The sequence below is a fragment of the Prinia subflava genome, chromosome 15, assembly GCF_021018805.1.
Source record: "Prinia subflava isolate CZ2003 ecotype Zambia chromosome 15, Cam_Psub_1.2, whole genome shotgun sequence".
Taxonomy (NCBI): domain Eukaryota; kingdom Metazoa; phylum Chordata; class Aves; order Passeriformes; family Cisticolidae; genus Prinia; species Prinia subflava.
In genome coordinates, this window is record NC_086261.1 from 3,298,395 (window position 1) to 3,314,676 (window position 16,282).

Here is a 16,282-nt window from a genome sequence, read left to right on the forward strand (position 1 = left end):
GGGGAGGAAAAACAAATGGACTGTAAGGCTGAGGAGAAGGACAACACAAAATTTTGGTGCTCATGTACCAGTTATGAGATATTTATTTTGTAAAACTTCCGATAACAAACTTCCCACAAGGGGCTGAGTATTGAACAATCGAACAAACACAAACCACTCTGACCAGAGGATCAATATGGAAAGGGAATATCACTTCAAGGGCATGCTGTGGCAGCTTAAATGCTGAGAAGAGCAAATTGCCAAAGAACTATTTCTAATAACATCCGTTGTGTTTAGTTTGCCCTTTGAAGCTCCTCCAGGCTGAGCCTGCAGAAAAGTGAGAGTTTTGCACAACCCCACTTGGTCCCCACCCCCACAGAGAGAGCATGGTCTGCACTGGATTGTTCCTGTGAGAACCAAAGATCAGCTCTTAAAATCTCTGTTCCTAAAATTTATTCTTCATATACCTCCAAGACCAGTAGGACTAATTCCAGTATCAATATTTACTGTCTGATTATTATATTTATCAACAATAAGGGGAACAAATCCTTTCCCTTCAAATCCATTCCAGATATACACACCATTTATGCCCACAGGTTTATTTATCAGTCTTTATCTTACTCCTGGTACTCATTTTTAGTGGAATTGGACAAGCCAAAGCCTGCATGTCCAGGATTCAGCACCCAAATCTCCAAGAGCTGAATGTGCCCAAGGCAGAGACCTCAGCTTACACTCAGAACTGACCAGAAAACAGGACCAAGGCACTCAATCAGTGAAGTGCCCTGTATTCTATTTTCCCATCCTGACAGAAACACCAATCATGTTAACCAAAATATATTTCTCAGAAAAAATTCTAAAGCCACATTCTAATCACAGAATCGTATTTATAGCAACAATTCCCAAAATACACAAACCTTATTCAGCTGCAAACAGAAAAAAAGTTGTTGAAGAGAATTTTGCAACAGGGAACCCCATAGTTCACCCTACAGAACCTGTGTGTGTGTGTATAAATAAACACAATTCATAGTAAGATTCTGTTTGCACTAACACTGCAGGGCTGAAAGCAGCTTTTATAGGCACAATCAGGGAGAAGTCTATGAGACAAAGTTCACTGTGTGGGAAATTCTCTCCTAATCGCCCATAGCGCCACTCTGGCATGAATTTTGCATTATTATTCTAATTTGAATAGGCCCCTATGCCCAATCCAATTTTATTGCATTAAATACATATTAATCTAAAAGCAATTAAAATAAGGAAGTTGTCAGTGTCACATTCTACCTTCTTTAGCAACATTTTAATGCCTGTAAAAGCACAGCAAGAAGGAAGAACAGCACCATTCAGCAAGGGCACAAAACTTCATGGAGGTGCTGGTGTAACCAAGAATGGGAATTCACCAGGATGCTGCAAGGGAGCCTCCTCTGGATTAATTCATTATCTGCATTTCCCACTGTGCCAAAAGCTTGACCATACATGGATGATCTGATATGTCCCTTGAGTTTTCCAAGGTTAACAGAGCAAAGAGGAGTCACTCTAATTTAGTACTTTCCTGAAGCATTTGCATAGGAGGTATGGGAATATGACTTTTAGCTCAGAACTTATGGGGGAAAGAAGGAACACAACAGAAAGTAAAGTTTTTAATGTCAGCATTCTTCCTTGTGTATTAAAAACCACAGCAAAAACTCGTTTTGTGATTAAAGCACCTACTTTCCTCAGCAGAAAACAGCAGAATTTATTCAGATGCTCCTAGGTTAGTGATAAAATTTAGGTGGAGTGGTTGAAAAGTTGGGCTGAAGCTGAGAATACACACTAGAGCTAAATATAACCTTGACTGGTAGGAGAAAACTCTCCACAGCTGTGTCACATGGAAAAACCAACAAGCCAGGAGGAGAAGTTTAGTTCTGTGCTCTCCTTAAGGTTCCTGAAACAGAGCTGGTTTTCGTAGAACCATGATTTTGTTAACACAGTTATGCATCAATTCCTATCCATTATAGATGAGTGCAGCATGAGTTGCAGCCAGCCTGCCGAGATTGAGAGACATCCTACACAATGGACAGAGGAAAAATTAAATGGATTTGCAAGCACACTAGGGAGGAAAAATATCAGAAAATGGCATCATTTCCACCAAATTATATCTGAAACTTTGTTATGGCACCTCCCATTTTCAGCAAAAATGCCAGAGCATTTAAAGAACTTACTGTTACAAGAGAAGTAAAGCCTGGGCTTTAATGCAATAATAAATAGCATTTTATTACTCACTGGGGCTGTCAGTGTCACCTTTCCACGGCGGGGCTGTGAGTTCTGAGCAGTTTAGGCTGCACAATCCCCCTCTGTACAAACAATGGGGTTCTGTGCAGCACTTTGGGCCATCCTATGATCCCATTTCCTGTCCTCTGCTTCAAGTATTTCGGTAGCCCGTGTGTTAAATCTGGACAGTGTCTCTCTTCCACACCCAATCCAGTCATTTCCTGAGCCCTTATTCCACGGCTCTGCCAATCCTTCAGAAACATTTCATGCTTTTAGTGGTGCTGTCAAAAACAACAAACTGCCTGCCACTGCCTGCTCTGCGCAGCATCAGGCGGCAGCAGGGCAGAGCCAAAGCATTTCTCCTGACAAAGGCTGAGCCCTTCTCAAAGAGACTGCTTAGAATGTGTTAAAATGGGAGAAACAGAAACAAAAAATACCCTAAGTGTGCAATACTGTGGGTATGAATCCAACAGCAGCCCTTGGTGATAAAGAGCTGGCACTGAACACTGAGCAAACACTGGAGTGTCTCTATCGATCATCTGAGGGATCATATGCTGGGGCTGCACTAAGAGTGCAGAATATTCATTTTTAGTATGAAACTTCAAGCCTTTTTCCTTTTAATAATCTAATAAGAAAATCAAATTACCAGTTAAGACTGAAAGGATAACTGAACGTGTGGTATTTCTTAGAGCAAGGTCAGGAGCCAGAAAAAGATAATGAGTACAGGATGATGCAACTACACAGCCCTTTGCCAAACCGAGGCCTTAATAACCCCATAAATTCTACTTACTATTTCATATAATACAGAAATTGTTTCTACCCTGCCCGCTATAGATCTTCCCCAGAGACAATACTTTATATCTAAAAAGGTTTTCAAACTGGAAATGGAAACAGAATAAATCCTACATGTGTGTAAAAATACAATTGTTTTTACTTCCAAAGGAAGAGTTTTAACTCTTAATTCCTTAAAACAGACATGAAAACATGTTTAAAACAGTCTTTTGGAAAACAGACACCAATGCAAATATAAGCTCTCAATTATATGAATCATAATTTAATTAGATTTGATGATAAAAAACCGTGCCAACGTACATTAGCCTACTTCTTGTTTAGTCAGAAAGTGTTTACTTTTGAAGCAACTTCTTTTCTGAAGTGAAATGTTACAACCCACCCCTGCTACCAACTGGATATTCTGCCTTCAGAGACGTAATACAGCTTAATCTCATTTACTGTCCTGCAGCCCAAGACACAGCATTCAATTACATGAGCCAGACTCATATTTCACTATATAAATCACATCAGTTGAAACAATGAACACACGTGGCTGGAAAGTACTCCATGTACTTATTGCTACTCAAGAAATAAATTACAGGCATTGATGCCATTAATCTTTTGGGGACTTTTTTTGGTGGTTCATTTTGGAGAAAAACTGAACAGTTACACAAAGTCCTGGAATAATTGTGGGCAAGCAGCTGAGCCACGTAAAATTAAGCAAAAACAAGGATTGTAGTAAATAAATATTTATGCCTCCAGTGACATCACAAAACCTAACAGACGTCACACAATTAGAAGCAAACTGAAAATTGTGTTTGCAACAAGCCATTGATTCACATGGCACCAGGAGGCCAGATAAGATCTCCTGAAGGAAAACATTCACATGGAGAACCTTGGGCAAGGGGACACATTGCAAGTAAAACCAACAATAGCATTTCTGTGTGCACTCGTTGCTCAATTTGTTTACTTTGGGGTTTAGTATGACAGATTCAAGTGGAAATTAAAAACAGCATATGCCATTCCTACCATTTTCAGCTCTGCACAGCAATCACTGCTGATTCTACCATCGTTTCAAAAAGCTCCAGTTCTGTGTTAGCTTTGGAAAGAATTTACTGTAATATCTCAAGGAATCTGAAATAAATGTATTTCTACTGATCTTTACAAATCAGTATGTCAGATAATAATATAATTAGAATTAAAATATACCTTTGACAGTAATAGAAGGTCTTGAAACATGTCTAACATGTAAGATTTATGCTTTAAGGCACTACTTTAGATGTTAAAAGGCAGCAAAAAAGAAATACACATGACTAAATGTCAAGGGAATGCTTAGTCATGTTACAGAACTTTAAAAAGAGCTCATTTCCCAGGTTGTTGGGAATTTTCTTTTGCCTACAGCTACATAAAAGGAGAAAGAATTTTCACGGATATTTAGAATTTAAAGGGGTGGTTATCATTCAGAATACAACAGCAAACCTAAATAAAGGCATATTGCTCTTGTATCTGAGTGAAACATCACCAATAGCAAGTGGATGTCTTTTAGGTCTTTTGTCAATTAAACAGATTACAGTTATTTACACCAGTTTACTTCCTAAACTTGCTGATTTCTGCGTGTCTATACAAAGCCAATGTAAAGAGTGGCAAAAAAGGAGGAGAGAAATGGTGTTTACAACAACCTGGGATGTGACAGTGTACCCTGGGCAAGGGGACATTATGTAAATATTGAGACTCCCTTTAACCCAGCTGGAGATTAATAATTTGTTCTCTGTATGGCAAATTCTAACCAGAATTGTCATGTACCTCTCAGTAAACCAGAAATTTTGGTAAGATAACAAATACACATTCTGAAACCTAAGGGTAGTTCAGGGGCTGAACTGACCTCATGACATGCAGATGGGTGGTTTCCAAGGAGAAAGAGCTACAGTCCAAAAAAAATCAAATACTTTTTCTCTCCTTACCAGCATATTTTTTATGCTGATTTCAGCCAGTCATTTCTTGTGAGCTGATTTAATCAGAGTAATGGATGGATCAGTCTTTGCTATGTGCTGACAACGTCCAGCAAAGGAAAAGGGTTGAGCTCACACCCTGTGAACAGTGGCTCTGCACTCCCAGAACTCCCTTCCCTTCAGGAGAGCCTGGCAGCTGCAGCAGTCAATGGCTGGGCTGGTCTCTGCTCCTCAGGGACCCCTCAGCCCCTCCCTGGAGAAGCTGCACTGACCTGTGTCCTCCAAAGATCAGAGCAAGGCAAGCCACGATCCTGGGCCCTGCTGACAGCACAGCACAACCTTTGTGTGCTGCATTTAGCAGCAGGTGGACAAACACTCTGAAGCCAGAATTCCCCTTTCCATCCAGATGGGAAGTCAGGAGCTCTGACTAGGGCAAGACCACCGGGGACTGATGCTCTCTGTCACACTGAAGAGGAGGCACAGGCCTGAAACAGCAGCAGGAGAGCACAGCCTGCAGTAGGAACATGCTCAGGTGTTATTTACAGCTGCTTTCCTACCGTGGTCCCTTCCCACAGGGCCAAGGCTTGGAGCTGATGCAGGTTCAGAGGCTGGCAATGGGACATTATGTAAATGTCAGAGTGGGGCAGAGGCAGAAGAAAGCTTCCTTCTCAGGGAAGAGGCAGATAGCATCAATGCAGAACATTTGCCTGAAACTGCAGTTGGTGTTTTTCAGGAGTCAGTTGGATACTCCTGCTGGGGCGTCTCTCATTTCACAAACCAAACACGACTCCAAGGTGTGCACAGAGAGCCTTTCTGTTATTGAAGCCTCCAGATTGCAGCAGATTCAGACTTGTGCAAAACCAAGCTCAGAGATTCTTTTATCCTCACACAAAAAGCTCCCCCATCAGCCAAGCCCTCCAGACAAAGGGAACCATTTACAGGTGTGGCTGTTCACAGTTCTGTCCTGATCCCTTTCTGGCAACTCCAAGCAGTTTACAGGTGTGTGCAAGCTGTCAGTGGCACCTCTGCAAAATCCCTCCTCGGGCCAGGATAAAAGACCACACATGATCTAGACTGACTCTTAGTGGAGATCCAACAGCTCACAAGACACAGCTTTTCCAGCAGATATACCTTCAGTTCTGCTCCACAGAAAATCAGTATTCCTGAGGTTACTTCACATTCTCAGAACCTGAAGATTAATGAGGACATTAGAGAAGATACAGCTCTAAAACAAAGAGGAGAAATTCAGTACCCAAGCAGACCAGGTCTTTTTTATCCATTCTCCTGATGGTAAAAATGTAAGAGGAAAGACAATTTCTTTTTCTTTTTTTTCCAAAAGATTAACTGCGTCCATAATCTGTATTACTGACCAGAAGGGCTATTTCATTGACACAGAAATGTACACACAGAAAATACTGTGTCTTTTTGAAATCATAAACAGCCTCCACTTCCAAAAATTCCTTGAGAATCCCCTGGGAGTGGGAAGAACTTAGGTCTCAAGGTTTCTGGTTTTCATGCAGCCTTGGCAATGAAAACCAGCTCAGGTCCTTGGCATGGTTCTGGCTCAATGCCACTCATGAAAGGTGTGAAAGAGAAAGTGGAGACTGAGTAACTGTGGTGGCACTTCCGAGCTTTCCTGATTCTCAGAGTGTCAAGGATGGCACAGGGTCACTGTAAGTGCATTTCACTGGCAACCTGTGGATGATGCATGGGATGATACCAATCCAGTGGAACACAGCGAAGCAGAACTCATGGCAAACTGGAATGCCATCCATCCATCCATCCATCCATCCATCCATCCATCCATCCATCCATCCATCCATCCATCCCCCCATCCATCCATCCATCCCTCCCTAAGCCAAAGAACCTCTCCCCTGTATCTGGGCATGTGAGGCTCCACTTTGCCTGAGGTGTTCTCCACATCCTGGTGATAATCAACTCCTGGGGCACGTTTGATGCCCATCACCAATTGAACAGGGTTTAATATTGACCAGGAGCAATAAGATCATCGATGTTCCAGCTCAGAAACATTTGATCTAATTAACAGGAAAAATAACTTAGCTCTAGAGCAAACTCCATTGTAATGCTGGACATTTTTTCCCACTCAAAACTGGTATATTTGCCAAGTAAAAATTTTCAGCAAATGTTTTTTATGTGGTGGGTAGAATTTTAAAAATATTACAAAATGAAAATGCTTTTTCAGAGTTATGACAGCTGCGTGTGAAGTAAGCTCTCAGTATTATAAAGTGATCACAAAATTTTCTGTTCTGGATATAAAAAACCACCTACCAATCTTTGCTACAACACGCAGATATTTTTACTCAAAGTTATTTTCCACAGAAAAACTGTTAAGTTGGCAGATTGACTGCTAAAGCAAATCATTTCCATTCCAATCAAGTTACACAGGACTTGAGAAAAAGACTCGTGTGAACTCAATATGAGCCATTTTATGCAACATCTTTGTTTGAACTGGGTCCCAAATAAGCAAGATAACCTTTACTTGCTTGTTACTAAGAGATAAAGGCAAGTAAGTGTCTTTCAAGGAAATGAGAACAGAATCTCAGATGCACGAGAACTTCATAATACTGAAGAAGATGGGTTTTTCCTCTACTTATTTTTAAGAGAATATCTGGGGATATGGATATGCCAGTACTCCATCTTTACCTCTGACATCACTCCTATAAATTGTGAGCTGCAAATTTGGCACGTGACCTTTCACTACATCCATAGGAGAACTCTCCATTCCTGAGGAGATTAAAAAAAAAACCTGGAAGCTAAAAGAAGAAAATAGATTTTTTAAAAGCGAATTCCACAATAAATGCAGCAAGAAACTAAAACCATTATTGTCTGCAGACATAATTAACATGAGATACATTTCAACTGCAGCTGTCAAGCTCAAGTTGACAGCAGATTTAGTCAATCTGGTTACGTATGATTTCTTCATTGTGGTTGTAACTGAGAAGGTTTCTGTGCACCTGTCAATAGTTACAAAGTTTTTATGCCATAACTTACAACAAGTGGAGCTCTGACAACTCCGGGTGCCCCTCTGATTTAATGTTCTGAGGTTAACCAGGTATTTGAGCTCCTCTAGAGGTACTTAAAGAAGTTCCCCTGCTCTTGTACAGTCACAACTCTCACTTGCATGACAAACCTTTCTGGAAGTGAGTGGGTACATGTATAACATCTTGGGTGTGATGTTCTGCAAAGTAACAGATAAGTGATGCATTTTGACTTTTTACATAAACTATTAATAAATGCAAGGAGGCAAACATTTTACTGCATTAAATATGTTCCCCAAGCTGCTGTAACTGGGCATTTCTAGAGTTTGATACCCTATAGCAAGCACTGCAACCACTGTTTTATTTGCTTACTGAAGGAAGGAGTCTTAAATCTGGAGCTGCTCTTAATAAAGCCTGATTTAGGAAAAGAGGCCTGAAACAGCCTGATAATAAACTTATTTAGTTTGACTTGAAAAATTCTATGGAAATCAACATCTGACCTCTCCAGTTTCTAAAAACAGTCATCTTTTTTCAACTGAGGAAGTTTCCTCCATTTAAAATCTTGCTTACCTGGTGGAAACCACTCTTTAATATTTCATATCTTAGCTGCACATAGCGAAGGAATGGATAAAGAGTGGAAAGTCAATCCTGTGCTTTCAGCCTTGGAGAGTTGCAGCATTTTTTATTCATCAATTCAATTGCCTGAGTGGATGTTCAAAGAACTTTTTCCCAGCTGCCACACTGAGTAGCCAGCGGGCAAACACTAAAAGGTCAACAGTTGCTTCTCTAATTCTGTGCTATGAACACTTCCCAAGGGGAGTTAGGTGTGTTTGCAGAACTGACCTTCAGCCAGCACGACTTCCAGTGGCACAGGAGGAACGTGACCAAAGTGGGTGAGCTGTCATTTATTTTGTCTGTCTGTGGCACGACACATTTCAGTGGCTGCCTGCCCCTCTATCAGAGTGCTAGATTTTGTGGAGGGGAGACAAAATATTATTGAAATGAAGAAGTGCTATCATATATTTTTACTGAAGGCCAAAAAATACTGCGGATTTGATTTTTGGCAAGATCTCGGATTTGTTTTCAAAAGAAATTCTGATCCTCATCCAAAACTAAGACAGATCCTTAGCTATCAGTTTCCAAGATTTATTGCTTTCTCCATGTAATTACTAGAAAATGATTAGCAAGATACACATGGCAATACAAACAATAGTCTGTAGTTGCTTCATTCTGATTGGCACCACAACCAGCATCAAACACCCAGGTCCTGCAAATACTGAGGTTGGGAACTGAGCTGAGCTGCCTTTAGTGCAATAGTTCAGATTTGGCAAACATAAGATGTTTTTAGAATGCTGTAATTTCACCTGCAGAGAAACACAAAAGCAGCAGCAGCACGCTACTACTGCAAACCACTAAAATAAAAAAGGCAAATATTATCGAGGTGGAAAGGGCACAGCAGTAAAAAGTTAAATGCCTGATAATAATTTATAAAACTTGACAATAACAGCGCAGCTAAAAAAATTACGACCTTTGTTCTTCCACAGCCACTCTTTCCAAAGAGTCAAAATAAAAAATTGCTTTTGAATAACTGAGAAACTGAAACCACAAGACTGTTTTTTGTAACAAAGACACGATACTGCACTTACCCACTGGACTGGTACCAGCTCCATTTGGCACTGAGAGATCAGTTGTCCCCAGCATTCCACCTAATCAAAGGAAGCCAGAGCATTAAAATGACTTGCCCCATTACAGTATCGTGTTATTCTGTACGTCAAAGCTTCAGCGGTGCAAACGCGCTGAAACCACTGCGAAGCTGCTGCTCGGGAGGGGCTTTGTGGGTTCTGACAGAGGCTGCCTGGGGTGTGGAGGGAAGGGGAAGGGGCGGCAGCAGCAGCAGCGCAGCAGCAGCGCAGCAGCAGAGCAGCAGCAGCAGAGCAGCAGCAGCAGAGCAGCAGCAGCAGCACAGCAGCAGCAGAGCAGCAGCAGCGCAGCAGCAGAGCAGCGGCAGCGCAGCAGCAGTGCAGCAGAGCAGTAGCAGCAGCGCAGCAGCAGCGCAGCAGCAGCGCAGCAGCAGCGCAGCAGCAGCAGCGCAGCAGCAGCGCAGCAGCAGCAGCGCAGCAGCAGCGCAGCAGCAGCGCAGCAGCAGCAGCGCAGCAGCAGCGCAGCAGCAGAGCAGCAGCAGCAGAGCAGCAGCAGCAGAGCAGCAGCAGAGCAGCAGCGCAGCAGCAGCAGAGCAGCAGCAGAGCAGCAGCAGAGCAGCAGAGCAGCAGAGCTCACCTGCGTTGCCGGCGCTGGGCGGCCGCTGCGGCGCCCCCGGGGACACGTTGCGGTGCAGGGCGCCCTGGGGCGGGGACAGCATGGTGGTGTCGGTGAGCGAGGAGCTGGCAGCCAGGGACGGGGACACCAGGGAGCTCCCGGGGTTGCTGTAGGTTAAAGTGTTGGGGTTGGACACCGGCACCGTCACCGACATGGAGAAGTTCTGGGCAGGCAAGCCGGGCTGTGGGAGAGAAGAGGAGGAACAAGACAACGCTGTTAGCATTAACTGTGTTTGCAGAAAAATTCTCAGTGCTGGCAGTTTGTTGGTTTTTATTACAGTTAATTCTGTTAGTTTTTAAACTCTATTAAGCATACAGTTTTAAAACATCCATTTGTTGTAAAGTGTGGTGTTAAATTCTTACACATCACATTATTACAGTTCCAAAGAATTACTCAAACTTCTCAAATATGTAAGGTTCAAACAGAGAAAACTGAAAGTATTCATATGAATTCACAAGCTCATAAATACAACAAAATTAACCATTAATTTGGATTATTACAAAGTAATGACAAGCTAAACATGTCTACAAATCAGTGAATTGTACCTTCAAAATGTAAGCATAAACATGCATGTTACAAACAGTTATCACACAAAAAAGAACAAGTTAGTAATAACATTTTCTAGTAATAAGTTTGTCAATATATTGTTGCTCATCTCTAAGACTTTGTTTTTCAACAGACTAAAAAAACAAACAGATCTTTAGAAAATCACAAAGTTCAATAATTTGAATTTAAACATCTCAGGTTCCCCAAACCCCAGCTTGAATAACCACTCCATCTTTTTTGCAAATCTAATTTTTTAAATTCTATTTTTTACAGCATTATTTAAAAGCCGACTGTTTTTCTGGAGTATATATGTTTGTTACTCAACAGCTATTGAATCAAAAGCTGAGCTGCCTGCCCATCTATGGTACTCATTTGGTCATGACTAACTTCTTTGGCCTTTGTCTCATTCCTATCCTTTGACAGTGATGGGTTTCTGAAACAAAATGGGACTAATTTTTTTCACAACTCTCATAATTACTGGAAACAAAACCATGACAGGTACAATTTAAGGGCAAAAACCAAGTAGTATTTATTGACAGAATAGACAGATGATAGCTGTGATTAAGAGGTCAAAGGCAGATGACCAACACACATGACCTAGCAAGTACACTTTAAAAAAATGCAATTTCATCATGTGTAGCTTAAAAATCACTTAGAGTGATGTTTCCACATGAAAAGTTAGATAATACAAGAAATGTAACAATAACTATACTAATTAGAAGAGCCGAATATACTCTACAAGAAACAAAATCTTTTACTTGTTGAGAGCCAACAACAATGTCCCTGCTAAAGCATTCTAAGAATAATCATCAATTTTTGGCACAGATGGAAGGAAAAAGTAATGAAGCAGAACAACACAAAGCCAGCAAATCATTCAGAGTATCTACAAGCCCCACTGGTGCTTGTTTTCAAGGGAAACTACTTGAAACTACTCGGTATCTACCAAAACCAGGGTGTTTTTACACAGCACGCTGTCAAGCAGCTCAGACTAAACTGGAAATACCTGAAGTGTGCTGAACACACTGCTGGGACATTTTTTCTGCAGGTTTCTCAATACAGAACCAATAAGTGACAGCCTCCCCTCACACCTTACAACAAAGGCTGGCTCTGCCCATCTATGGTGCTCGTTTGGCTACGACCAAATTCTTCACGCTTTGCCTCGCTCGAGAACAAGAGAAACTGTGTTTTACACAGCCCCAGAGGTGCTGCAAACACCAACATAACTGGTCAAATTTGAGTTACAAATGCAGAGCTGTAGAGCTAAAAAATATTGTCCTTTTTATTTACACTGATGTCCAAAAACCCATTTAGCTGCAACATACTGAGAGATAAGGTCTGAGACATCTCAACACAGAAATGTCAGGTATCAAAACCCTCAAAACAAAGAAAACCCAAAATATATTTGGTTTATTCTAGCATAAAGCTCTACCAGAAGTGATGCTGGGTGTCATGACTGTCAGTTTGCTGTTCAGTCCCCAGAGATCTCTAATGCTCTGAAGGATCAAGTGGTTTCCAATATCAGCAGTCATTTGGAGACACTACTCAAGTGCCCCGGGGTCTGTGCAGATTAACCCACCCCGTCCATCTCCTTTAATTGCTACAAGATTTGCATTCTTAAAATATTCAAAGGCTGTGGCAGAGCCCTGTATTAGTTTTCTTAGAAAATACTTAGTAATACTCAACACTAAGTGGTTTTGTAGGTGGAAATTAAATGTCATCATGAACACCTCCACAAAAAACATGCAACATTTCCACTCCTTTTATCCCCAGAATGAATTTCTGGAGCCAAGTCACTTATGGCTGCACACTGGGTTGGCAACTGGGAGAAAATTTTCAAATATCTTTCAGTGTCCATGGAAGTATCTGTTGGAATTTCAGCAGGGGGAATCTTTTGAGGCTCTCATTGTGCAGCAGCCTTGATTTTAAGTATCTTAATAACTTTCTACATCCACACTTGAGCAAAATAAATTCTATTGGTTAGATGACAAAATTAACCCAATTCTATTCACCTGCTTGTCACATACTGTAAAATCTTCATCACCAGACAGATGAAGACCTACAAAGTGTAAATAAATGATCCTACATCCCACAACAAAAACCTATCTTGGTAAATATATTTTAGGTATGATTAGGTAATGCAGTAGGCTCCTGAAATTTTGAGCTGTTGTCTTGTGTTCCAAAGGTATGAAAAACTGGGAGTGCAAAACCGAAGCTAGAAATGATTCCTCTTATTTTTTACAATAAAATATATTTTAACAAGACCAGGTATCACAATCTCATTTTTCCTCAGAAGTATTTTTCCCTTCTCAATTCATTACATCCTCTTGTCTTTGAAGTGGTTTTCAGTGGTAAGCAAACACCATGAAAATTCTCATGCAGGTAAGAGAAGCACAAACCATACTTTAGTACTCACTGCGATTTTATGATTCCGCATCATATTATCAAACTCTTCATTAATTTTTTTATATTTTTCTTCTGTATGTGGCGTGAGCACATATGAAGTGTCAGGGTCCGGGCTGTCGCACCCTCTGTGTTCCTTCTTGTTCAGAGCCTAAATAATGAAGTTAATAAAAAGGATCAACAAATAAAAAGTAGAGATAAAATAAAAGTACTTACAGGGCCTCGCTTGAAAATAAAATCACTATCTTCATTTAGTTTGCTGAATCTGTCCTCCGATAGCGGACTGTGCTCAAAGTAATCGTCAGCATCAGGGCTCTCACAACCATTAAGGCCTTTCTTTCTTAAGGTCTGAAATACAATTGGAAAATTCACATACAAATCATACTAACTTGCCAAGAAGTTTTGTACACTACTGAATCATTCAGAGCCCCTGAGACTACATGAAACTTTCACAGACAAAAGTCACTGTGCAACAGACAGAATCAGTCTTTCAAGATAGTGGCAAAGTACATAAAGAGAAAAGGTTCACCCAGGTGCCATGTCACAGGTAACTCCCCCTGCAACCACCTCACCTCCCCAGCAGTGCATGCAAAATCATTTCCAGACATTGGCTGATGGAGCAAAGGTGCCTGACAAGGAACATTCGAGCTGTGGCAAAGGAGTTCATGTATTCACTGGTAATTAAAAGCCAGTTTACTGGATCTTTAATGAACTGATTTTAGCACCCCAATTTTAATATTCCCATTTTAAAGAGCATACAGTTATACTCTGAAACAGTGGCGAAAATTTCTGATCCAATAAACAAGTGCAGGACATTAATATCTGTAAATTCGGCTTCAGTAGTTGATAAAGGCAGGATCTTCCTGCACTTCTGTCATCCTGCATGATAACAAGAACTGCAAAAAAGAAATTACATAATCCCTCTCTAAAATGACTTAGTTTGATAAATATAAGCTTTTTCAGAGTCCTTTAGACTAACTTTATGGAGCTACTTCCTGTTTTCTGGTGGAGAACTCACATCCCCTGGGAAAAAAAAAAGCAAGCTTGTCTACAATCCAGCCATTAAAGAAAGGATGTGAAACTACAGGTCTCGTGACCAAATTACAAGATATATTTGTATTTCTTGTTTTTCTTTTTCACCCTATTACACAATCAGAACCTTTTCTCTGCAAGTTCTAATTTAAAACAAAACAATATTTTAAACACTACCTGTGGGAAAATCTTTAACGTTTCAAAAAAAAGTTTAAAGAGGAAAGCAATACAAATTTTAAAACAGATATATGCTGTCTGTATACAAGGCAGCAGTAGGACTACACAGGCGTGAGGGAGTTGTGTACTTCCTTTTTGTCAGGAATTGTCTACAGTCTATAAATTTTACATTAAAATCCCTAAAGATCAGAAATCTGCAAACTGTTCCCAGCACCATAAAAAACCCCCATGTTTTCCTATAGAAGCAATTTCCATAACGCACTGAAATTTTGACTTAAAAACCAAAATATTTTAGTATTCATACTCATATGAATATATGAATACTCATAGTATTCACCAGCATTTTTTTTTACTTTCAACTGATTTTTAGTACAATAAAAAGTACACACGACTTCCTCACTATTCATACATATGCAAAATCCTGCTTATTTCTACCACAGTTTTAAAGCAGGAATTGAAAATCCAATTCACCGCCCGGAATTCTTTAATATCACAGTTCACCATAAGCTGCAATTCCTTCTCAGGTTTCCTGGCTTGCTGCGCGTATCCCCCACAGTATCTGGAACTCCCACAAAAACATCACTAAATCAGCGTGTGGGGAAAGCAGGTGTGGGCTCCCCCAGCACCTGTCACGGCCGCGGGGCCGCTCCCCGGCCAATGGGCTGCACACGCCGATGCACTTGGCCATACAAGGCTGCGGCCTCTCAAGGTCGGGGCCTGTTATCCCTCTCGCAGCCCTTCCTAACGAGTCAGCCTGCCAGGCTGCTCCGCTTTGATATCAGCAGGGAAAATGTTAACGCTGTGTAATCTGGATTACACTTAACCCCTGCGGCCCACGGCGCTCTGCAAATAGAGCCCGAATGTCAGCGCGCGGTGCCCGGGACACGATTACAGAGCTGCAGAGGCTCGGCACAGAAAGGGCTTGCAAGGCATGCACAGAGTGCAGCTCCTGCGATAAATGCGCTGAGGCAACTCAAGTCTTGCAGCAAAGGAGTTTCAGCAGAGCTCCTTTCAATAGTCTAAAGCAATCCAGTGAACGCTTTGAAGTGTAATGCTGCCAGTTCATACCCTCAGAACGGTCTGAAAATCATCCTCTGACTTAAACAAAAAGGAAGAGATTTAAATACAAAAGTGCCTCCTTCCTCTCAGTGACTGTGTGTCATTTTTGCTAACAATGGGGTTAACTCTGGTTTGACTCATGAGGAAGGAAAGTGCCTCAGTATCTCCCGTTTCAGGCTCTGGAAGCCGTCACTCCAGATGGGGTTCCTGTCATTGTGGAGGGATTTAAGGCACAGTTCCCTGTCACAGATAATCAGGCTGGGTCCGACAGCCAGAGCTCTGCCTCCTTATCACCAAAACACCAAGTGCCACTTTGACGACTTGACCATAAAAAGCCTGCGAACTTTTATCAGGGCCCAGCGCACAATTGTAAAACATTCCTGCTCCGTGCCCAGGGAATGCTGCGAGCTGTTGGCGGGGGCAGGCGCGGCCGAGGGGGGCCGGCACAGCCCCGCCAGGGCCGGCACAGCCCCGCCAGGGCCGGCACAGCCCCGCCACGGCAAACGAGGAGGGACGCGCCAAAGCCAAACGCCACCAACGAGGGCTCACTCTGCCCTCCAGAGTCTCCAGGGCTAACATTTGTTGTTTCTCCACGTCATGTAAATAACTCGGCTCTCTGAGCGATTTCCATGGTATTATCACAGAGATCAAAATTTTATTGACTCTGAGGTTGTGCAGAGGAAAAAACGCCATTTGGTGAGACCAAGTCATTTGTGTAACATGAGGAGTGTTTTATTTCTCTCCTATGATACGCAACCTAGTTAAGAACAAAATCATTGCATTTGGAATGGAGACTAATAAATATAAGGC

The 16,282-nt window shown here is 41.7% G+C and overlaps 1 protein-coding gene across 4 annotated transcripts in view; it reads right to left on the bottom strand.

Moving 5' to 3' along the window:
• Window positions 1-16,282, bottom strand: part of MEF2A (myocyte enhancer factor 2A) — an 81,069-nt gene that overhangs the window by 12,964 nt on the left and 51,823 nt on the right. For 2 of the 4 annotated variants that reach the window (XM_063412971.1, XM_063412973.1), the window contains exons 4-6: window positions 13,218-13,355; window positions 10,220-10,439; window positions 9,589-9,648 (exon numbers count right to left, since the gene is read on the bottom strand). In XM_063412971.1, coding sequence (XP_063269041.1) covers window positions 9,589-9,648; window positions 10,220-10,439; window positions 13,218-13,355 — 418 coding nt within the window. Of the gene's footprint in view, window positions 1-9,588; window positions 9,649-10,219; window positions 10,440-13,217; window positions 13,356-13,420; window positions 13,553-16,282 lie in introns of all 4 variants that reach the window. The other 2 variants (XM_063412974.1, XM_063412972.1) reach the window with 2 other exon arrangements.